This window comes from Podarcis liolepis, assembly GCF_965112155.1.
Source record: "Podarcis liolepis genome assembly, chromosome: 16".
In the NCBI taxonomy this organism is placed as follows: Eukaryota; Metazoa; Chordata; class Lepidosauria; order Squamata; family Lacertidae; genus Podarcis; species Podarcis liolepis.
Genome location: NC_139567.1, coordinates 2,066,151 through 2,089,080, shown reverse-complemented (window position 1 = coordinate 2,089,080; position 22,930 = coordinate 2,066,151). Strand labels below are relative to the sequence as shown.

General features: G+C 45.6%; 1 protein-coding gene across 3 annotated transcripts in view; it reads right to left on the bottom strand.

The window, feature by feature from the left end:
• PDLIM2 (PDZ and LIM domain 2) overlaps positions 1 to 22,930 on the bottom strand; it is a 52,104-nt gene that overhangs the window by 17,697 nt on the left and 11,477 nt on the right. For 2 of the 3 annotated variants that reach the window (XM_083480666.1, XM_083480668.1), the window contains exons 1-5: positions 21,213 to 21,334; positions 19,070 to 19,190; positions 13,820 to 13,971; positions 4,679 to 4,748; positions 1,171 to 1,364 (exon numbers count right to left, since the gene is read on the bottom strand). In XM_083480666.1, the coding sequence (XP_083336792.1) occupies positions 1,171 to 1,364; positions 4,679 to 4,748; positions 13,820 to 13,971; positions 19,070 to 19,162 (509 nt within the window). In that variant the 5' untranslated portion in view covers positions 19,163 to 19,190; positions 21,213 to 21,334. Of the gene's footprint in view, positions 1 to 1,170; positions 1,365 to 4,678; positions 4,749 to 13,819; positions 13,972 to 19,069; positions 19,191 to 21,212; positions 21,335 to 22,930 lie in introns of those variants that run through there. The other variant, XM_083480667.1, reaches the window with a different exon arrangement.

The window sequence follows — 22,930 nt, the reverse complement described above, 5'->3', positions numbered from 1 at the left end:
CAGTGAATCCATCAGCTCAATGTACAGCAAAAGTGACAAAGAAAATTCTATATTAGAAAGAAGACTGAAAACAAAACAACATTACAATGTTAAAATCTATGGGGCATCTGGAATATTGTTGGGACACTTCTGGTCACCACATCTCAAAAAGGATATTACAAAACTGGAAGAAGATAAAGAAAGGGGCAACCAGATTCAGCAAGCGGAAAGCGTATCTTTCCAAGAAGAAAGGATGAAGCATTTGGGGCCTTTTAATTTAAAGATGTCCAAAGGGGACCTGAGAGTTGCTAATAAAATGATACCCGAATGAGAAAAAGAGAGGGGCTGGATCAAGACCAGGCATAGGCAAACTTGGCCCTCCAGATGTTTTGGGACTACAACTCCCATCATCCCTGGCCACTGGTCCTGTTAGCTATGGATCATGGGAGTTGTAGTCCCAAAACATCTGGAGGGCCGGGTTTGTCTATGCCTGATCTAGACACATCAAAAAAGTGTTTTAGGAAAACATGTTGTAAATCTCAAAGTGGGAAATCTCCACAGCGCCATCTGGTGCCACAGTGTTATAATGTATATAAAACACTTAAAAAACAACAACAACTAATGTAGCTGAGTCCAAAGATTAGACTCTCCCACACAGTACATAGAAGAATTGGGGATCAGCCAATGAGTTTGATTGGAAGTCAATTCAGGTCAGACAAAAGAAAATATTTTATACAATGCACCAGTAACTTATGGAATTCACTGGGATGCAATGATTTAGGCTGTGTACATATCCATGTTTACTCTTCACCCAGTGTGCTTCCACTGCTGGTTCGGGAAGTGGCGTACAGATGACATTAGTCACAATCCATACCTTTCCCGTATCTATCATGTTGCTTCCTATGAAATACTGTGTTTTGATGCATTTTCCCAAACACCCCCTTCAATTTAAATGGAAAGAGAGAGTGATCTAGCTGTGTTTTAAACCAGCCGTAAGACTGATTTAAAAGGGGGTTGCAGCTGCTATGACTGGCCATGGAGATTCCATTGGACTGATGCAGTAGACCTCAAATTCCAATGTTTTGTGGGGAGGACTCTTGCCAGGAAGAAACCCACAAACAGAGCATGGAGGCATCTGGCTGCTTACAGGAAACAGGAGGCAGAGTCACATGGATCAGGATTATTATATACCTGCGGCTGTTCACCACGGATTCCCCTCTGTCCTCACCGGGTAGGTCAGGCCTCTGGGGACTGTATGGGCTACCAGCTCGATATCCAGGAGATGGAGGAGAGTAGGGACTGCTGGGCCGTGGACTGATGGAGGCTGGGCTGGAGTAGGAAGATCTCACTGAGTTCTGACCATCGTCTCTGGTTCTTACAACATCCTACAGGAGAAGTCATAAAAAAACCATGTCAAGACCGATAGGCTGCATAGGTAAAGGTAAAGGGACCGCTGACCATTAGGTCCAGTCATGACCGTCTCTGGGGTTGCAGCGCTCATCTCGCTGTACTGGCCGAGGGAGCCGGCGTACAGCTTCCGGGTCATGTGGCCAGCATGGCTAAGCCACTTTTGGCGAACCAGAGCAGTGCACGGAAACACCGTTTACCTTCCCGCCAGAGCGGTACCTATTTATCTACTTGTACTTTGACGTGCTTTCGAACTGCTGGGTTGGCAGGAGCAGGGACTGAGCAACAGGAGCTCACCCGGTCGCAGGGATTCGAACCGCCGACCTTCTGATCGGCAAGTCCTAGGTTCTGTGGTTTAACCCACAGTGCCACCCGCGTCCCTGATAGGCTGCATAGAGACACACAAATCTGCTTTATCACTGGCCCATCTAGTTCAGATCATCAGACCAAGTCAGATCATTGGTCCATCTAGCTCATAACTGTCTACACTAAATGCAACAGCTCTCCAGAGTTTTAGGCAGAGGACATTCCCAACCCTACCTGGAGATGCTGGTGTTGAACCTGGGACCTTCTGTGTGTAAAGAAAATCCAAGTGACACCACCTATAGCCCATAATAATCAACATTAACTACTCTTTGATGGTATCTCAAAAGTTAATGCACAAGGAAGTTTTCCTCTACCTGCTTTAATAATAACAGGAGTCTTGGCTCAGCCCAGTTTTGTTCCCATGCAGGGTTAGGAAAGTTTGAAAGGGAGCAATTCTGTGGGAAGGACCATCACTGTGATTATTGAGGCAGGACAATGCTGGCAGAGCAGCAACCACCTGTCAGAGCCTGCCCATGGAACTGCTTCCTTTCTCAGGTTATCAGAAGTGTGTGGGAACGGCTAGGGCTCAGTGACTCGGCCTGCCCATCCCGTTAAGGATTCCAGGGCCGTTTCCTCAGGTTATCGAGATGTTTTAAAACAAGATTTATATAATGCTTAAGAAAAATCTTTAAGTGGTTTACAAGAAACAGTAAGAAAAAAGAAAACAATAATAAAACCAGGCTTTAAAAGCAAACTTTGGAAAATACACATAAAATTTATAAGCACATAGCTAAAATGAACACTTAAAAAACCAATGTACATAATAAAATTACATGTCTGCATTGGCTTACATAAACAAAATAGATTTTAGTTGGTGCCAAAAGGTTTTAAGTGAGTGTCACTTAATGTCTATTTGGCATTATGTGGTATAAAAAATAATGTTAATGTTAATAATAATAATAATAATAATAATAATAATAATAATAATAATAGATGAAAGGTACACACCCAGCATTAACTGGCAGAATGTTTTGGAAAATGGGTGCACTCAAGTAACAAATTGGCAGCCAGAGTAGACATCTCAGCAACAGTGTAATATGCTGCAAGAGTCTTGGTCTTATTTTTTGATAAACTTTCAACCCATGGCAGCAGCTGAAGTAGTGCAGGAGAAGACTACTGTCAGAGAATGGCCTTTCACAGGGTGCTGCTGCCAATCAGAGTGAAAACGACAAAGGACCTGAGAAAAAGATTGTATGTCAAAAATGTAGGTGGAGAGAGATGGATGCCCAGGGGCAGAAGCCCTCAACATAAACCTCTTAAGCCTCAGCTTTCATGGAAACAGAAATTCAGCAACAAAGGCAAGCAGAGGCCTGTATCCGTGAATGACCCATAAGCACCTGAAAGTTTGTTGAAGAGCTGACATTCTCAACAAACTGGGATGTAATGATACATTTCCATGTATCACCTATATTCATACCCTGGCAGAGATACATGATCACAACTCAAACCCTACAGTATGCGTTTTTTGGAGTACTCTTTCTATGTGCACATGTGTCTCTGTGTGTTTAACAAGAAGAGATCCGAATCATGGATCTGCTACAGGTGTCTTCCCCAAACTGGCACCCTCCAACTGCCATCAGCCCCAGTCAGCACATTGGGAAAGGCATGTCTAGTTGCACCTTCATTCTCACCAAACTTAACAGGATATAGCAAAGAATTTTATAATATAAATACTGGAGATATCAGGCTGCTTTTTCCAGTTTGCGTTGGAATTATCTGAAAGCAAAGCAGTACTGGAAAGCTATCTGTGAAATGGTTGAATTGGGGTATTTTTTTAACAGATCCTTTAAATGTGTGGATTGAAAGTGCTTGGTGGCTTGCTGCCAATAGGAAAACATCCAGTTTGGCAAATAATCACAGAAGCTAAAATTGGTTGAGTGAGACACTGGAAAACTGTTCTGTCATTTGTAGGATGGCTAAGGAAGATTATTGATACGGATGAAGGAGGAAAACTTACATAAATTATACACAGGCAAATAAAGAAAAACATTATCCCAAGATTTGAGTTAAATTAGCCAGGTATAAGGAATGTTGGAAAACATAACATCCACCAATGTTTATGTTGTCCAGTGGTTTTCACTTTGTGCCTATTTGTAATGCTAACTTTTAAGAAAAACAAATACCACAGCCCTGATCTCTATAGTATGGCAGAAGAGGGGCAATATCAATGCAGTGGGGGGAACGACTTCTTTTTTAGACCAAAGGCTGAATTCCGAGTTGGGGCACATGATAGCGGTAGCTGGGGCAGCGGAGGAGACTCGTATTTTTGCACACAGTCCAGCTGTGGCCCAGCGAACAAGTTTCCACACCTGCAGCTCTCCATCAGGGAAGCAAGGGGCCAGTTCAAGAGCCCAAGGACAGATTCCTGCTAGGCCAAAAAACTGGAGGCAGTTATGGAACAGGTTCAGTGAGAGGTGTAACCCAGGCAGGAGGTGTGGCCTGTGAAGAGTTCTGAGGGCCAGGTAAGAGGTAGCAGAGGGCCACACTTAGGTTAGATATGTATTAATGGGTCAAGGGAACAGTGCCCAGCTGCCTTTCTGTAGGTGAAGAGGAAAAGAAAAAGGTCCCCCTGAGGGAGATCCACTTTGCCTCAGCTTTTCTTGCTCTGTGGAAGGCAAGTAAAACCATTTTATTCCCGTTGAATCATTAGCTCTCTTAATGAATTGTTATGCAGCACAGTTCTATGTAAAAGTAAAACCCACTGGTTTATTCCCTAGGTACTATTTTCTAAAGTTTGATCAGATGTATTTTTAAATATTCTGTCTTGTTTTAATATTTTAATTGTATTTATTGATGTTTTCAAATCTTTGTTAGTCACTTTGACAGAAATATGGGGTGTAAATTACTGACAAAAAATACATACATAAAATGCATGGTTCAGGGTGCACCAGCGTATACTTGGTGTCAGAAGCAGAGGGGTGCTCACCTGAAACCGTATGGACAACAACTCTGCTGAACTCTCACCATTTGTCTGACTGGGAGAAAACTGTTGAGACCTGGAAAAGAGATGAAGAAGATAGGGAACAAAATAGTCAATGGGCTGGCAATTTCCTTGACGTCTGTGCTACTCAAAGCAACCACCCGCAAGGCCTTATAAGCAGGTGACCCCTCCAGTCTTGCAGTGAATCCAGAAGAAAGAGCATCCACAGGGTTCAAAGGTCATTGAAGAATGAGATGCCATCTCTAACCCTAAGCTTGTAGAAGTTGATATACTTACTGCAAAACATTCTAAGTGGTTAACATATTAATCTATAAAATGCACTCAAATTACAAATGGAAATTTAACACATAGTATAATATATTTTAAAAAAATGACATCTAAAAATTGTGTTCCTAGCTATTATGATTACAGGAGCAGTAGCATTTTTATTGTGTGACCAGCATAGGTTGCAAGCACAATTAATCAAGGAAAACACTGAAAATGTGTGACCAGTTTCTACTCAAATCTGAGGAACCAGGCGGTAGTTTTATTTTGGTATGTGCTGATTTCAAAAAGTGTTAAGATTTCTGGTCTGGTGTGTGTACCACATCCCCATTTGAACCCTGTGTAGCCTTACTTTGCACCACCTCCCATGAACACACACACACACACACACACACACACACACACACAGATTGCTTCTCCCACAAAGGGTGTTCACTATATGGCTTTCAAATGAGGCACAGATGGCAAGTATGAGAGCTACGCTAATACTGCTGCCCTCCCACCAGGATGAACAGAGAGCTGCCCTCACATATAGGGATCAAAGCAGCCTTGTTCTACCCCCAACTAAGAGGAGGTGCTGGCTCCAGCCGCAAAACAAGGGGCACGGTTGGATACCTCCCCTGCCCCCAATCCCAGACTCTGAAATTGGCGGGGTGGTCAGAGAGAAGCGGCTGCCTTCATATTCTCTCAAGAGGAATGCATCTGGGGCTTTGATGTAGCAGGAATCTGGAATTCATTAAAGGGAATTAAATCAGGCAGGGGAGGATAGGCAGTGCAGTGAGATGGGGATGAGGACAGAACGCAGAGAGCAAAGGGGATGACAAATAGGCGGGATATGGCACAGTCCACAGGACCACATATTTATGGTAAGCATGCTTCAAGGATAGCCTGTATTCTTTGGGAAGTGGGTGGGGGAAATATTTTCCAGATAGCAGTCCAAGCCCAGAGGCATTTATTGCCACGAAAAAGAAATTAAGGTGTATGAATATGCAGATAGATATCTCACATGCATCACCTTTAAAATGAAGAGAGTGAGATGGATCATTAAAGCATAGAATCTCTCAGTTTCTCATAATTAGCAAATAGCTTTTATTTTCTCAACAGTCAAACTGTTGGCATGCTTTGCACCAGTGGTGGGCAGGAGTTACAGTAAGCAGCCATACAGGTATATCACACCAGACCAATGGTCCATCTAGTTCACTACTGTCCACTCTCCATGGAGTCAGAGAAGAGTCTTTTGCAGCCTGACCTGGAGATGCCAGGAACCTTTAACTCGCTCAGCCTGCATCTACTGGTAGCACACCCTCCGATGAAAAAAGGGACATCAGGAAGCTTCTCTGTACTTGATCTCCCGCACACCTAAACGGCATATACACATTGACATCTGTCACCTTGAGCTGATGACAACCTCTCCAATGAACCTGCCTCACAGAATTGTTGTAAACAGATAAATGGAATGGAATAAAATTTTAACTGTAAGCCACCTTGAAAAGGGCAGGAAAAGGTGTGATATAGTAATAGCAATAGTAAGAATGGAAACCGTGAGAATGATCAGGAACATACCAGAGAGTAACTGAACTCATTGGGGACTTTGTTCTGAGTAGAAATGTTTAGGATTGCAATGTAAGGCTGCACAGTCTTTACCCAGATACCTGGGAGTAAGCTCCATTGAATACAGTGGGCCTTACTTCTGGGTAGACAGTGTAAGGCTCAGTTTACAATAAAGGAATAAACACTCAATGCATTTCCTAAAAAATGGCTGGCTGCTGAAGCATTGCAATTAAATAATTTAATGTGGATTGGTTACATTTTCCTTCATTATTATAGGAAGTTCTACAGGTATATGCCAGCATCACTGTTTCTTTCATTTGGTGTAAATATTTTATTTTCAGTATAAGCAGGACTCCATTTAATCATGACCAAAGTTCTTGTTTCCCAAAAGGACAGGAGGGGGGTGGGTCTGACCACTTTTAATTGTTCTCCAATACATGAAGGGGAGGAAAAAGGAAAAGTGGAACATTTTGGGATCAAATTAGAAAGCAGGATGGCTTCAGTAATTCTGGGACTATCCCTGGAAAATCAGGACACTTGGAGGGTTTGTGGGGGATCCCTGGACTATATGTGGTGGACTGTGTTTCTGAGACCCAGTTATTAACAGCACCAACAGCACAAAGGCTGAACTGTACTAACCCAGATGTACGGTAATTCATACTTCAATTTTCAGGTCATCCCAGAATACAGCTCATGGGGTGCCTTAGACAATGGGCTCCACTCCTGAGCTGCCATTTGGACCAGGCTTTGGATGGAGAACCTCAGAGTCAGAGTTATAAAACAAAGGAGATCCTGCAAGCCTGCCCACATTTACTTTACCCTGTACTCAGATTAAAATTTGGTACGGCCTCCAGGGACTCCAGGGAGACATATAATTGCCTCAAGTGGGAGGCAGATTAAGCCTGAAAGCCACCAACTGGCCATTCCCAGCAGGAAGGCTGATAGCAAGTCCTTATTGTAATGTAATTACGTGAGTGTGTGCTTATCTGCAGAGCCCATCTTTATGTGGAATAAGTAATGGCAGGGTACCATTAGCATGGCAACCTAAATCTATGTTTGCAGGGGGGGGGATGCAAAATAATTCCCAGCTCCTAGACTTTTAAGTGAGGGTCAGTCAAGGACAAAACTCCTCAAAAAAAAAAAAAAGGAAAAAAAGGAAAAGGAAAAGGCACACAAAGAAGGAATTATTTTTAAAATCTGCATTATACCTTGGGTCCATCTATATCAATTTGTCTACAATGAATGGCAGCAGGTCTCCAGAGTCTGCCAGGGATGGAACCCAGGACCTGCCACTAAGCTAGGGTTCTTCCCCTCAGACAGGGGGGCCCGGGGCCCCCTCAGACGCACAGCCCATGGTGCCTGTCAAGGCGTCTGCTCTCCTCAATTTCTATTTTTTAAACTGAGGGGGGTTCCCTTTTGTGGTTGTTCAGTTGTGGGGGGTTGCTTGCTTGGAGAGCCTTGTTATGCTACTTTTTGTCTGTGTTTTAAAGTACAGGAGCGATTTGCCTAGGTTTATTGAGGGGGGGAGTCTCTTATGTGAAATTCATATTTTGTAGTGAGCACAGCAGTTTCCTACATTTCCAAATATGCTTATGGGCTTAAAAGAGTAATTTTTTAAAGAGGTTCTATTCACCTATTTATGCAATGCATTTCTGCATTCCTATGGTAGACTGTAGCCAACATAAAAATAAAGGCGGAGGGAACCTTTTCCGGGACCCCTGGCCCCACAGAAGGAGGCCGAGGGGGCCTGTTCTGGGCTCAGCAAAGAGGCCCAGCTCCAAGCCAGCAAGGTCTGGGTGGGACCAAGGCCAGACGGAGGTAACTTCAGCCAGAGAGTTTCATGTGGAGAGTCTGGAAATCAAGTTGAGAAGCTTCCAGAAGGGCAGAGAGGAAGACGGGGAGGCCTGATGCAGGTGGGCCTGAAAATCTGCATGACCATAAATGGCTTTCCACCAAGAATCAGGCAAGATCAAGTGGCGACTTCTCAGAACCTAAGCCTTAAAAAAAACCAAAGTATCTCTCCTGAGTGTTATCTGAAGAACAAGTTTTGAATACATATTAGTGGTTAAAAGTGCAAGAGAGGAAATCCCCGCTTTAAACTTTACCTCAGTCACAAATTCTTTAGGTGGCCTTAGGCAAGTAAGTCACTGTTCCCTCAGCCAAAACTCCCCGTCTGGGCAAAACAGTGCTGTACTGTAACTTCCAGGATACTGTGCATGGTGCACTTTGGACATTTGTCTGAAGCATTATAGGTGGAAGCTGCCTTCCGCCAAGCTGGTCCAGCCAGCGCAGTCTTGTTCCCAGCGACTGGGAATGGCTCTCTGGGGTCCCAGGCGGGGGACCTTCCCAGCCCCACCTGGAGAGGCCAGGGACGGAGCCCGGGATTTCTGCATGCAAAGCAAATGCTCTACCACAGAGCTATGGCCCTTCCCCCCCCCCCTTTTAAAAAATACTAGGCATAGCTCCTCCTGTGCAGGAAAATGGGGGTCCAGCATGTGGGGATGCTTGCACACACTTACAGGAAGAGGGAATTCCTACACCAGGGAGAAACCTCCAGGGCACACAGGAAAATCTCTGAAACCGAGTGGAGACAGAGGGTTGCCAATGGGAATTGCCCCCAAGTGGTCAAGGAACAATGGCAGCAGGAAGTAGGGCTGTTGGAGAATTTAGGTGGAAGTGTGAATGGAAATTGTTTATATTAACATTCATCTCATTCCACAACGGAAATCTATTCAGTGAATATGATCTGTTTTAGCTGTTATTATTTCCAGTCCACAAATGATACATAATTCATACCACCCAAAAATGCACTGTATTTCTTTTGCATTGAAATGAATGGTGTGGAATTGTGTAATGATAACTTGATTTATATATAACACCACAGTGGACAGTAAGAAGCCCATCTGCAACAGAAAGGAAACGGTGCTGTATGAGATGAACACAAGGCTGGAATAGAAACCAAAGCTTTCTTACATCCCTAGCACTGAGTAACACACAAGCCCAAGTTTTCACCTGGCTATGGCTGAAGGGGTCTCCAAAGAACAGTCAGAAACTCCAAAGAACAGTTAGAAACTCAGGGAGAAATGTTTGCTACTTCAGAGAAAGAGAGGCAAAAAGGCACCCAGCCCTGAGCTAACTCAAAGAGCTCCAAGCGCCCCAGGACAACTGTAGGGTGGGGGCAGAGAGGGTGGAGGAGGAAGAGAAAAAGATGAGCCGAAGGCCCCGGAATGAGAGGAATGCTGCCTCCTGAAGCTCCTTCAGTTCGGATTGTCGGTTTTGGGGTGGTGCCAAGATACATGAAGACTTTCCAACTCTCATCTAGCATCCGTTGCATGTCAAAAGCAGAAGAAACAAGGAAAGGGGACACAGCAGTGAGGCAGAAGACGGAGTCTCCTGGCCAAGTGGTGCAGAAAGGCATGTTGTTGTACCCTGCCCAGCTGGTCTGCAGAACACTCAAGTGTGCACGCCACAGCACTGTGAGCCTACAAGCCAGAGCCTGCAAGCTAGGAGAGGCGTGACAAGGCCCTGTCAAGGCTCACACTGCAGGCGTTGAGTGGGACAGTTCAGGTTGAACCCCAACTGCCAGGCACCACTTGCACGGCATAATGAAAGCACAATTATACCGCTTTAAGCCATGTAAAGGATGCTGAGAGTTGTTAGGAGGAGACTCCTATTCCCTCACGGAGGTACAATTTCCTGAGTTCCCTGCGAAGGAGATTGATTGTTAAACCATTCTGCAAATTGTAGCTGGGGGGCGGGAGGGGTCTCCTAGCAACTCTTACAACTCATAGCAAACTACAGTTCCCATGATTCTTTGGCAGAAGCCACAATTGTGTAAAGTGGTGCGATACTGCTTTAAGTGGATAGTGCAGACCGGGCCCCAGAAAGGAACTTGAGGAACCTGAGCTAGGGCTGTAACCGGCTCTACAGCCACTGCCCCCAACCACACGCACTCCAGGACTCCCTCATGATCTGAACTCAGCTGTGCTGCACCTGAGGCTGCGGGCCAAACTCCAGTATCAGCCAGCACTGGGTGGGGAAAGAGAATATCTGAGTCATGCCAGTAGAAGACCACACCCTGGACAGCGGCCTGTTGTCAAATGGCTTTACACAATGCAACAGTCTGCTTCTTCCCCTCCATCCTTCTCCCCACCCCCAAGACAAGGCCAAGTTTCGTCTGTCACAGAGTCTGACTCATCGGAGACTAGGAGATTGCTACCCGTTTCCCCGCCCTAGGCAATATTGCCAGCCTTGCCCCAAAGGCTACTTCACAGCTCACTAGTTTTGCAGTCACATGCAGGCTCATGTGGGATTATTACAGACCCAGCTGGGCTTATGCAACAGGGCACAGGAAAACTCCAGCACCGGACCCAGTGGGAGGTGCATCTTCAACACGCCTCGAAGCAGAGTTATTCTGGCTTACTTCACTTTCACAGGCCCTTTGAAAGGAGGAGAATCTGTGTGCAAACACAGAGCTTTTTTGTTTTTGTTTTTGTAAACCTTCTTCCAAAACAAGTATCAATTGCCACCATTAAGAGTTTGAAAAGGGACATTCAGGATTAGCAAGAAGAGTGCCAGTGGGCTGAGGTTTTCCACACACATCTGCCCTGTGCTCTGTAGCATGCTCTGCCCAACAACAGAATCCCAGAAGGGCCTGCCCCACCCTGGCGGTGAGACAAGCTCTCGCCCATCGCCCCAAAAGTCCTATGCGCTCTGTTGCTCCCTCTCTCTGCACCAAGGAGTTTTAATTTGCCAGCTTTGATAGCTGGATGCCAGGCGCAGCAGGAAAAGTAAGACTTGACTGCTGGGCTGTTATTTTTTGAGCCCACCATCTGTGCTAGTCAATGGGGTTGTTTAAAATGTACTCATACAAAAGCAAGTTAGTTTTTTTGGATTTCTCCCACCACCGATTGGGAAGAAATGATCACACACACACACACACACACACACACACACACACACACTACACTGGGAACCATTCTTGGCAGGCTTTCTAGTCCTTTCGGCAGACAAAAGAAATTTTGAAAGTACTTTGAAACTTGAGGCTCAAAAGCAGAGCAAATTTCAGGCAAATATTTCAGCTACCTAAGAGTATGGCTTTTTTTATTCCTCCTCTCCCCTCTAAGCCAACTTTCTGTTCTCATGCCTCGGCTGCCTCACTCCCCTCCTCAAAAGCCTTTTCTCTTGCCTTGGCATCTGCCAGGCCTGTGCTTAACCAAAATTCATCTTAATTCTACAAAAACATAACAATAAAATAACAATACACTGCAATAAACATACATTGTGCAGATTAGGTTTCTGTCATAATTCTTATGGTGGAATTTGATCTTCCTTGGCCACAGAATCTGTGCATGTAGAGTAGACACACCAGCATAAATAAAGCAGAACCAGAGCAGCACCAAGAAGCTGGTTTTGACCCCCTCACACAGGACACCCCTCATCTGCAGAGCTTACCAAGCTACACCTCCCAAGTTCCCTTTGGCACAGAATATACAGACAAGCACGGCCCCTTCCCCCCAAGAACAGCCCCAGGCTCTAGAACCAGTCAGACCTGGGCAGCAGGAAAACAACTGCCCAAGCTGCTTCCCTTCCCAGCTAATCCGCCCCAGCTTAGCTTTGTGCTGCTTTGCAAACCACTAGCATGCTCTCAGAGCCAAAGATACAGCTCCTGATGACTGCGCAAGGGAAGCCAATAGTCAGTCAACTCCAGCCTACCAGTCCTTGGCTCTGTCCTTATAACCCACAAGCTGTATTCAGAACAGACCTCATGCCCTATGTACACAAAAGATCAGGGATTTTAGCTGCTTTTCCCTGCAGCTTCCAGGGTACAGCCAAGGAGATGGCTGGGTGCACCATTTCAGAGTGTCTGACCCCTGCAGTCCCCACGTATGACAAGCAGGCCCAGAGTGGGCTCCTAAGGACAGACCTTGCTGGGAGAAGGGAAATGTCACAATAACACAAAACAGCAAACACCTAAATGCTCATAGGTTTTCATATACATTTCTTTAAGTGTGTTCTTAAAATGTAAAAAGTCCTAGCACCCTATCTGTCATCCCAGTTTGTTTGCATTAACTGGCCTGAGAACTGGGACTGGGTTACTTCTTACTGCTCTTTTTCAACATTAACAGAAGGCTCCAGGAGTTAATCCAAGGAGGCCCTGCCCACCTCCCAAGCCTTTAACCCACAGCAGAACGTGAACCAATGGCCAGGAACCTTAGCCTCCCACCCCACAGTCACAGTTCCCACTTTGGACACAGTCCATTCCTATTCCTGGTGCAACCGGTCCACTCGTCCCTCCGTGTCTTTATCTCAAGAGTGGGCAGATGTCAGCCTTGCATAGCCTAAATTGTTGTTGTTTTGATTTACTTTTGCTTTTTCTTTCTTTTTTACTAGCATCTCATGAATCTGCCAACCAGATCCAGATGCGAAACTGTAGGGTGGAAGAGATTCATTTAGGATTACGGAAGAGGGTGCGTCTGAGCACATGTCCAGCACAAGAGTTTGTTTTCGAAACCAGAACTGAGCTCACAGTAACACCCCAAAAATCACAGCTGGTTCCCCCCAAGTGTTTTAGCAGTCAAATTCAGCAGTGGAGGTGGCAAACTTTTTAGGTGTAACAATTCCAATCTTCTGCAAGTTACCCAGAGAGCAACGCTCCACTCTTTACTCCAGCTTCTGTTTACAGTAAGCAGAAGCTAGAGTTTTTTCTTCGGTCACTCTTGATAGGATTTATTCCTCCTCCTTCCTTTTAAATAAGGCCCCTCACTTTCAATGCATGGGCCTTTGCTCAGCAACCACGGATCAATATCTTGAATTTTATGAAATTAAATGGCATTTGTGGGAGAACCAAGCAATTGGTAAAGAGCACCATACTTGCCTTTTGTTAACTGACACAGAAAAGAAAGGACAACCCACTGCAGCTGAAACTAAGAGCTAAAAGCATCCTCCCCAGCTCCTAAAACAGCAGTTCTTGTCCCCCTCAAGACAGGAGAGCAGTTGCTAGAACTTTCCAAAGCAGCAGGATTGCAGAATGGCAGCCCTATTTGTCCACAACTCAAATGGAAATGGAGAGAAGGACTGCAACTGTTCGTCCAGGAAAAAAGCACTAAAATGTTCTCATGTTTGATTACTGACATTGCTCATTCCAGTTTTGTGCCTTTCAGTATTCCTTTATTTTACTTTCACTGATGACATCATTAAAGGCACAGTGAAGGAATGGATGCTCTGATTTGGCTCCCCAAAACTATGGGGCCAGGAACCTCTGGCGCAATTGCTTATGGTTAATTTGGCTCTTGCTACAGGCAACCTTACCTGTCCACCTGCAGCTGCAGCTGCCCAGAGCTCTGCTTAATCTTGTTCTGTGCTTCCACATTGAGCATCTCGGAAGTGCTCTCTCCATTGATGGAGATTATGACATCACCAGGACGAAGGTCACCTAGAGCTGCTTTGCCATGCTCAGTCACCTGCATAAAGAATGAGAAAGGCAGAGACACATCAAGCTAAAATGCGGCTCCTGGGAACAAACCATGCCCAACTGTGCATCAAGATGAAGGCAGATGAATAGCAGACATTCTGTCCCACCAGCTCCTTTATTTATTTAACATGTTAGACTGCTTAATATAATAAAATCTCAAAGTGCTATGGAGTTTGTACAGTTTGCTTCCACTGGCTCTGTCCCCATATCCAAACAAACGTCTGCACAAAGGATTTGTCTGGATTAGTTAATAACATGGGCTAAATTAACCCCTATTAAGAGTCTCTGCACCCGCCCATCTTAAAGATTAAAAGTGGATTTGCAATGTGTTATGCTTAATAGAAAAAAGTTAATTAAACCCGACTGAAAACATTCCAGAAGAGTAACAGAGTTAAATCTGCTGTAGCAAAAACATCAAAAGGCTAATAAGTGTATTGTGACATGGCCTTTTGAAATGTATGGCTCTGCTTCACCATGTGCATTTGACAATTTGGGGAAAGAAACTAAGTCACTGTGCATTTATGCTATAACATCTTATTATAGACTAAGCAAGTTACTGCCATGAAGACCACAAAGAGCAAAATACAAAACTGGCAAAGCAACCAGTATTTTTTAACAAGGCCCACTGCTTTTCGGGGAAGTGCCAATTTCTAAATTCATCCAGAGAGCTCTCTCCATAATGCCAGTCACTTTGTAAAATGCCTTTCTTATTATTTTAAAAGCACTTTCACCCTACTTTAAATCACTCCATTACATGGCACAGCAAAATCCATGTGTCCAGAAATGTGTGCCTACCAGGGGAGGGGGACGGAAAGACTTGTTCATGCAATGAGGTTGATTGTTGAATTACAACATCCCTTCAATCTTAAACTTACATTATTGGAGTGTGATGGATAATTCTAAAAACGAAGAAGTGTCACACTCCTTATATAAAAGCGTTTGACAGCCATGAAGAATTGGATATCCAATAAACAGCATATGCTGATGGTCTTTCTCATGCTGGCTACAGATTGGTTTTGCAACATTTGAAAAATTGCAGAAATGGGGAGGCTTAAAGAAAGTATATAATTAAAAGAAGGAAGGAGATCACACAAAAATTCTGAGCAATGTCGGAGTTGCTCTATATCAATTGATGTATTGGAAACAATGATATAATCTGAATGTAATTCAAATTACAAGGAGATTCCAACTAAACATTAGGAAGAACTTTCTGATGGTAAGAGCTGGCTCACGAAGGTAGTGGACTCTCCTTCCTTGGAGGTCGGATGGCCATCTGTCAGGGATGCTTGAGCTGTGATCCCTGCATTGCAGGGGGTGGACTAGATGGCCTTGGGGTTCCTTCCAACTCTACACTTCCATGATTCTGTAAGTGTCTTGCAATATTTTAACCATCTTTGTACTCCAGTGATAGTTTCTGTTAAAGATTCCCTTAAACACTGCAGTTTATTACAATAATTTATAGCATACTCTTCCATTTCAAAATAGCGCTCAAGGCAGCTACATAAATACTGAATGTTTCTTTTGTCCTGTATTCTGGAAACATCTGGATGTTAACAATGCATTATTGTGACATGTGATGCTGTTGAAATGCTAGTAAAGAGACCAAAACAACAACACCCTTATCCCTTACAACATCTGTGACTCTTATTCTAGTTTTGTTTTTGCAGTAAAACAGTGACCACTCTCTAGCCACCATCAGCAGTCAAGTGTCTGACAACCTTATGACTTTCTCCTCTCAGAAATCTGGCAATTAATATTTTGTTTATAACTGAGTGAACGAATAAGGCTGTTGTCAAGGCAAAGGTGTTCACCTGGTAACCCACGGGAGCAGGAGGAGATCTCTCTCCAGAATTAACACTGGGCTGCTCTATTCCTTAACATGGATCCCAAGACACCAGACTGCAATTCTGGAACAAGTCAGTCTTAACTCACTTCAGACTCCAATTCATTTACAAATGCAAAGTCCACAGGCACCAGAGAACAGGAGGTGAGGAAAGACTTGCTAATGAAAACGTGTGGCCCTTGACTCACCTTGCTCAAGTTCTCCCAGATAAATCATCATGAAAGGCTATAAGCAAAAGCAAGGTTCTCTTTATGCACACCTGGTGGGCGGAATACAAAATTCCCAGGTCACACAATGACCACCCAAGGGGTGAGGCTGAATCACTCAAAAACCTCCTTGGGGATGCAAACAGGTGGTTGCTGATTTAGGATAATAGCAACCTCTGAAACTATCTCAGGCAGCCCAGATCACATAAACAAGTCCCTAACATCTCCAACCGAAAAGCCTGTGTTAGGGTAGCCTGGCCCCAGACGACTGCCCCCAATGATTAACCCACACAACCACTGCAGCAAATCTAATGATAGCCTACATTTCTTCCACAGAACCCAAGGCAGCATACAGGGTCCTCAGCCCACAGAGACACTGACCAGACCCCCAACCTTCTCAGATTCAGCTTCAGCCTTTACAGAGGGCAGCCGTCTAAGTGAAGGAGCTCAGGAAAGGCCACCCAGTCCAAGTCCAAGTTAAAGACAAAGCACCCAAAGGAGGGGGGGAGCGTCTGGAAGTTGCCCACCCAGAGTCAGCACCTGGACAGGAGACGGAGCAGCCACGCAGGTCGCCTGGTCAGTTTACCTCACTATGAGGAAAGGCTTTGCATTTTTTTACATTCAATTATGGCAATTGTTTCTCCATCTGCATCTTCACATGTAAATCAGCATGTGACATTTTATTCAGTTTTATGTTGCCTTTTGCTCTCTTTTTTATTATGTATTTCCTGTATTTTGGGCAAGTGGCCACCTTACTCACCAAGGCTTCTGTGCCTTTAACAGATTCTGGCAATGTTTATTTTTTTATTTTAAGAAATTGACACTTCCATAGCAATGCTTCCGAAGAGATTCCACTCTGATTTCAATCTGCCCAGCAAGGGGGCAGACAGCATGGGCAGAACACCTTCTGCTTCCTTTTGTGCTAAGGGGGGGGGGAGGCAGGGATATTCCCTTGCCCAGCCCTGGAGAGGGGAGTAAGGAAGAAGTATACTAGACCCCTGCTGCTTACAGTCTCCATGTGCAGCACCATAGACTTACAGTCTGTTCCCAGGGAGTTGGTTCCTTGAAGAAATGGTAAACAGGATCTGTTCTCCTCATTATAAACTGAAGGGTCACACTTGGCTCAGTGCCCAGCCCAGAAAAAGGGGCAGCTTCCTTTTAAAGCTTCTGCCCCAAGCAGCACATTAAAAAAAAAAAAATGCTCAGCATTCCAGGATGTCCTGCAAAACCCCAAAGACATTCAATGCAGGAACAGCCAGGCCAACCAATCTCTTCACTCCCACTTTTCCACAGGAAATTCCACTCAGAGCACCCAGCAAGTTGTTCAGCAAAACAGAGCCTATTTAGTTTGAAGCAATGGTAAAGGTAAAAGTAAGGGACCCCTGGACAGTTAAGTCCAGTCAAAGGCGGCTATGGGGTGCAGCGCTCACCTCGCTTTTCAGGCTGAGGAAGACAGCGTTTCTCCACAGACAGCTTTCTGGGTCTTGTGGCCAGCATGACTAACCCGCTTCTGGCGCAACAGAACACAGTGATGGAAGCCTGAGTGCATGGAAATGCTGTTTACCTTCCTGCCACAGTGGTACCTATTTATCTACTCGTGCTGGTGTGCTTTTGAACTGCTAGGTTGGCAGGAACTGGGACAGAGCAACAGGAGCTCACCCTGTCATGCGGATTCAAACCTTTTTTGTTTGAGTCAATACACTGTGCCTCCTTGTCCAAGTACCTGCTGAAGCTTCCAGCTACAATATAGTCAAGTGCATCTCACCTGGTGGCACTCTGTGGCCCACAGATTAAGTCTCTTCCACATCAGAGTTTTGTAACTGTCTTCATGTCACACACATTACACCTGCTCATCTTCCTCTCTTGGCAAGATTGAGCAGCCCATTCCAGTTAGCATCCCATCTCTATAATTCTGCCTCAAATTTTTTGAGTGCTCATACTTGTGCAGCCAAGGCGGCACCACTGTGCCCTTGGGAGAACACTCAGTGCCCACAGAATCCTGAACAACTATTGAAAGGGGAAAACTGAAAACCAGGTGGGAGGGCAGAGGAAGAGAGTGGCTGGAAAGGGAAGAGTGAGGAAGAGGCAAGCTCCGTGAAAACCGAGTTTGGTTGGGTCCTTTCCTGTCTCACACTCAGAAGCTAGTTTTAAATGTCCCTAGGGATGGAACTGGGGACTGGCAATGGAAATCAATCAAGAAAGACAAGATTTAAAAATAAGTGGGACAGGGCACCCAAAGGGATGGACAAATCTGTTGTTTTTGGTTTCTCTCAATTCCTAATTTTTTAAACCTTGAATTCAGCTCTCCACATTTCTGCAGCAATCTGCATGTTAAAAAAAAATACCCATGAAAATTAATCAGCATATTAATGTGAATTTATCCTAATAAACATATTTTTGTATGCCGTTTTAATTAGTATGCCCCATTTTCCAGAACAGTTTGCCCTAATGTAATGTGTGTACATTTTCGTACATGTTCCTTGGCCGGAGATGTATAAAACCCGGGAGGACGCGTCTGTTTTGTGGATTGTTTAAGAAAATGAAACAATGCAAACTGAATCAAATTTCTCGCCAAGCACCCCTCCCTCACCCAAACACTTCAGTGAGGACTCAGCAGGCTCAGCAAGTACAAAATGCTGGCTAACTGAGGGAGAAAACTAGAGAAGGCGGAAAATGGAACGGAGTGACTGGAACCCTGACCGGGGTTTGCCACACGGCAGCCTTTTTATGCAGGGCCCCCCTTTTCCCTTCTTGGTTGAAGGTGCCAAGTAAGGAACAGCAGACAATCTTACCTGGTTAGCAGAGGGCGGTGGGGGAGTTAAGTGTGCTATACACACTTTACGTTTCCTTGCTGTGTGGGGCTCTCTCGCTGCCTGACTTTCCAGAGTACAAGACAGTCATAAGAAGCAGCAGGTCATTTTCCGCGCAAAACTGCCTACCCCATCAGCAACATCCGTCATGTGGCCCACAGGCCAGAAGGGGAACTCGGCTGCACTATATGGGCAGCCAGTGGGAGAAACAGGAGACAGGGTACCTACCTTAGATACCATGATGGGCTTCCTGAAGTCCCGTCCCCCTGTGATGCGGAAGCCCCATGGAGCGGGACCCGTGAGATTCACATTCACCGCCATGGCAGTTCCACCAGCAGACCCTGTGGGCCTGAAAAGCAAAGGATAAGAATTCTGTGAAGAGAGGGTGATGGGAATGTTGGTGGATAATAGGAAGGAATGGCTGTGCGTTCCAGGAGGGAGAAGATGAGGAAGTACTCTTGGCCCTGGAAGCAGAGGACGCTGCCTTGTGCCGCCGAGTCAAGCGCAGTGTTGTCCCCAGCAACTGGCAGCAGCTCTTTCAGGCAAGGGTTCCTCCCCCCCCCCCCGGTCCAGGAGATGCTGGGGACTGAACCTGGGATGCTCTACGTGCTAAGCAGATGCTCTGCCTCTTCCTCCCCAATTGTCAGGACAACTCTAGTCAATCATTTATTAGTTGGGTACGTAAAGCTTTTTTATTTTTTACTCTGCTCTTTAGTTGAAGAGGCTCTCAGAGCAGCATATGAAGACCAGAAGTAAGACATTTTCTGTCCTCAGGCTTACAGTCTAAACGACATCACATCTAAGAAAAAAGATGCAGAGGGAGGACAAAGAAAGAAACCACAGGCACCAGTTACAACGACCAGTAAGTGACCAGCTGGGGTGGAAGCAGGTCAGGAGGTCTGGGGGAATGGCTGCTGCAAGTTGACAGCTGAGAGAGGGCCAAAGGCAGCTATTCTTTCCGCAGAGGCAACGAAATAGCCCTGAGTTCCTTCTTCCTCCCTGCTCTGCAGCTCTTGTTAGGCAGCTATTGGAGTGAACCATAAGGCATCTGGTTCATGTGTGCAACGTGGCTTTTCTTTTTAAGGCTGGGGAACCACCAATATCAGACACAGCGGCTTCCTGGAAACCTAAAGGTTCTTCTGCTAATAGCAGGTGATGCAGCAGTGACTGGATCCAGCAAGCGCCCAGCTCATGCAAGCAAAACCACCATGAGTGAAACTAGCCAGTGGAGAGTGTCAAAAGCGGCCTTAAATTTGCAAGCAGGGTGACCATGCTAACAACTAACAGAAAGAGCCTTATCAAATGAAATGCAACATATATTAGAGAGAGAGGGAAATCTAAGTAAGTTCCCTTTTGAGAAATTTCAGCTTGGCTACTATCAAATTAAACTGTATAGGCACCCCCCCCCCATATGCATGGTTGCCTTGTGTGTGACCACTTGCATGCACAGCACTGGGAAACAAAGAAATAAATAAATAAAATCATATGAGGAAATGGCAGGAGAGAGCTAGAGAGTCCTTGTGGTTTGTGAGGAAACCCTCCCCAGGGCCCAAGGAGGACATCAGTGAGGACGGAGGAAGCCCCAAAGAGACACGAGGTCCAGTGGGGCTTTGTTAAGGCTGCTCAGCCTCCCTGCCTAGCAGCCGATGCATGGGGTAGTGCAGCAGTAGCAGCAGCAGCAGCAGCAGCAGCCACCTTTCCGCACATCCTCCAGCCTCCAGGTGGACCCAGAGCTTCAACTCTAGTTAAAGAAAAAGTTGTGTGAAGAGTGGGAGCAGGAAAAAATGGGCATTTAGAAGCTTTTTAGAGGGTGCTCCCCCACTTACACAACTTTCATTTATGCATGTGGGGGCCCAAGTAAGTGGGAGGACGCCTGTATATTGTTGGTGGTCATACAGGTAGATGAAGGAAGCAGTGGGCCTTCTCACTGGAGGAGGAGAAGACTGGAAGGAGTAGGGGACAAGCCCGCTGCTGCCGTCAATTACATTTCAATAATAAAATTCCATCAACAGTTGTTCCCTAAGTTCTCCACTCTGTTCTTGGGGGCTGAAATTACACACAGGAAGGGGATTTCACCGAATATTTTCCAGGGCACTGGTGAAATTCTCCAACAGTTCAGCTGGAATCCTCCCCCCAAAATACCTGATACCTCTACCTCAGATATTATTTTCTGAGAATTTTTTTAAATAAAATGGCTTCTCTAGCACCTTGCAATTTCCCTCACAGAGAAGCACAGTCCATAATGTCAACTCAAGGACCCTAGAAGCGGGCTTCCCAATTTTTTTGTCAGGGCTAGAACCCCCAAACCACACAATTCTCCAAACAATTGCAGCCCCGGCTCTGTTCAGGAGACCTCAAATCGTGGACCTACCTCTACAACCCCCAAACTGAGGTGCAGCAATTGTCTCCAAAGATTCAGCACACCCCAAAGCCCTGTTCCTCTCCTGCACAGTCACTCTCCAGAAGCGGAACTTGAAGACTGAAAAACAGTTGGTTCCTTCCTAGACCACATGATGCGACCAACATTTGCCTTCCTGTCACAGACCTCACTTCCGCCCCCCCCCCGCCCGCCCCCCAGCCTGCAGGTTCCTCCTTGCCAACCGCAAGTGCCTGACAAGGAAAGGAGCTCTAAGCAGAGAAGGGCGCAGAGCAAGTTGCAGATCTAACCATGTCAGACACCTGGAGGAGCAGTAACAACAACTGCAGTGATGCTCTCCAGGTGATAATAAAAGTTATAAATCCAGCTTTTCTTTTGCTCTGCCCCTCACAGTCAGGTTGATGGTTTATTGCCTGTGCTTTGCTTGGGCATGTTTTCTCCTAACCTGGAATCCCACCTGCAACAAAGTGAGCAATGGTGACCCTAGATTTTTATGACAAAGAATGTGACAGCAAAGCCGACTAGAAAGGGCTAACCTGGAATGGCTATTAATTAAAATAATTACGATCATAACTGCTAAATATGTAATAACAGTAGCATATTCCCAGCAGCACACATCAAGGCTGAGTAAGTGGAGCCCAATAAAATATGTTGTTGCATGCCTTCATTTTCACTGCTAGAGTTCTCTAGAGCAGTCTTCCCCAACCTGGTGCCCTCCAGATGTTTTGGGCTACACTTACTTTGAACTCCTGCCAGCGCAGCTGTATGATGCTTGGCCTGCTGGAAAACGGCCATGCCAGATGGAGCAAGCAAGAGCCTGTTCTCACATGCAAGTGACCATTTGCGATCAAGTGATGAGCATGCATGTTATGCTCTGTAGACTAATGAATTAAATGCTCTTCTGATATTTAGGTTATCCAGATTGGTTCATACATGTGAACCAGTCCCAAGAGGCCCTCTAGCCCTGCTTCTGCTCCCCACATAGCCCAAGGTCCACACCAGACGTCATGCAGAGCTCCAAGTTTGGCAATGTACCCTCTGGTGGGTTTACCTTGCAAGAGCATCAACACTGCAATTCCACTCCCGTGTCTGTTTTTGACAGAATTCTCTGACATTCCCACAATTCCCAAATGCTAATCGTCTCTTCCTGAAGCCACAGAGCGGAAAACATCCTACTGCAACATGGTTTTCCTTCCTTAACAAGGAAGTGGAAGCAGGAGCCCCGAAACTTCCATGCAACTTCCAATTTGGCCACAAGTCTTCCATGCGCAGGAAGCGGCGAATTGCAACTCACGCATGCGCAGACGCGCCGCTGCGGGTTGCGTTCTTTTCATGTTGCAAACTGGCCTCTGGAACGGATCCTGTTTGCAACCAGAGGTACCACTGTACATATTTCTCTCTCTCTCTCCTCTTTCCACTGACCTCTTTGTCTTTCTTCAAAGACAGCCAGCCAGATTGTGACCTGCTTCTTGAAGGTTTATGGACTTCCAGGGATGGAGAAGTCCATGATCACTGCAGATGGTGACAGCAGTCACGAAATTGAAGACGCCTGCTTCTTGGGAGAAAAGCAATGACAAACCTAGACAGCATCTCAAAAGCCAGAGACGTTACCTCGTCGACAAAGGTCCGTATAGTTAAAGCTGTGGTTTTCCCTGTAGTGATGTATGGAAGTGAGAACTGGACCATAAAGAAGGCTGATCGCCGAAGAATTG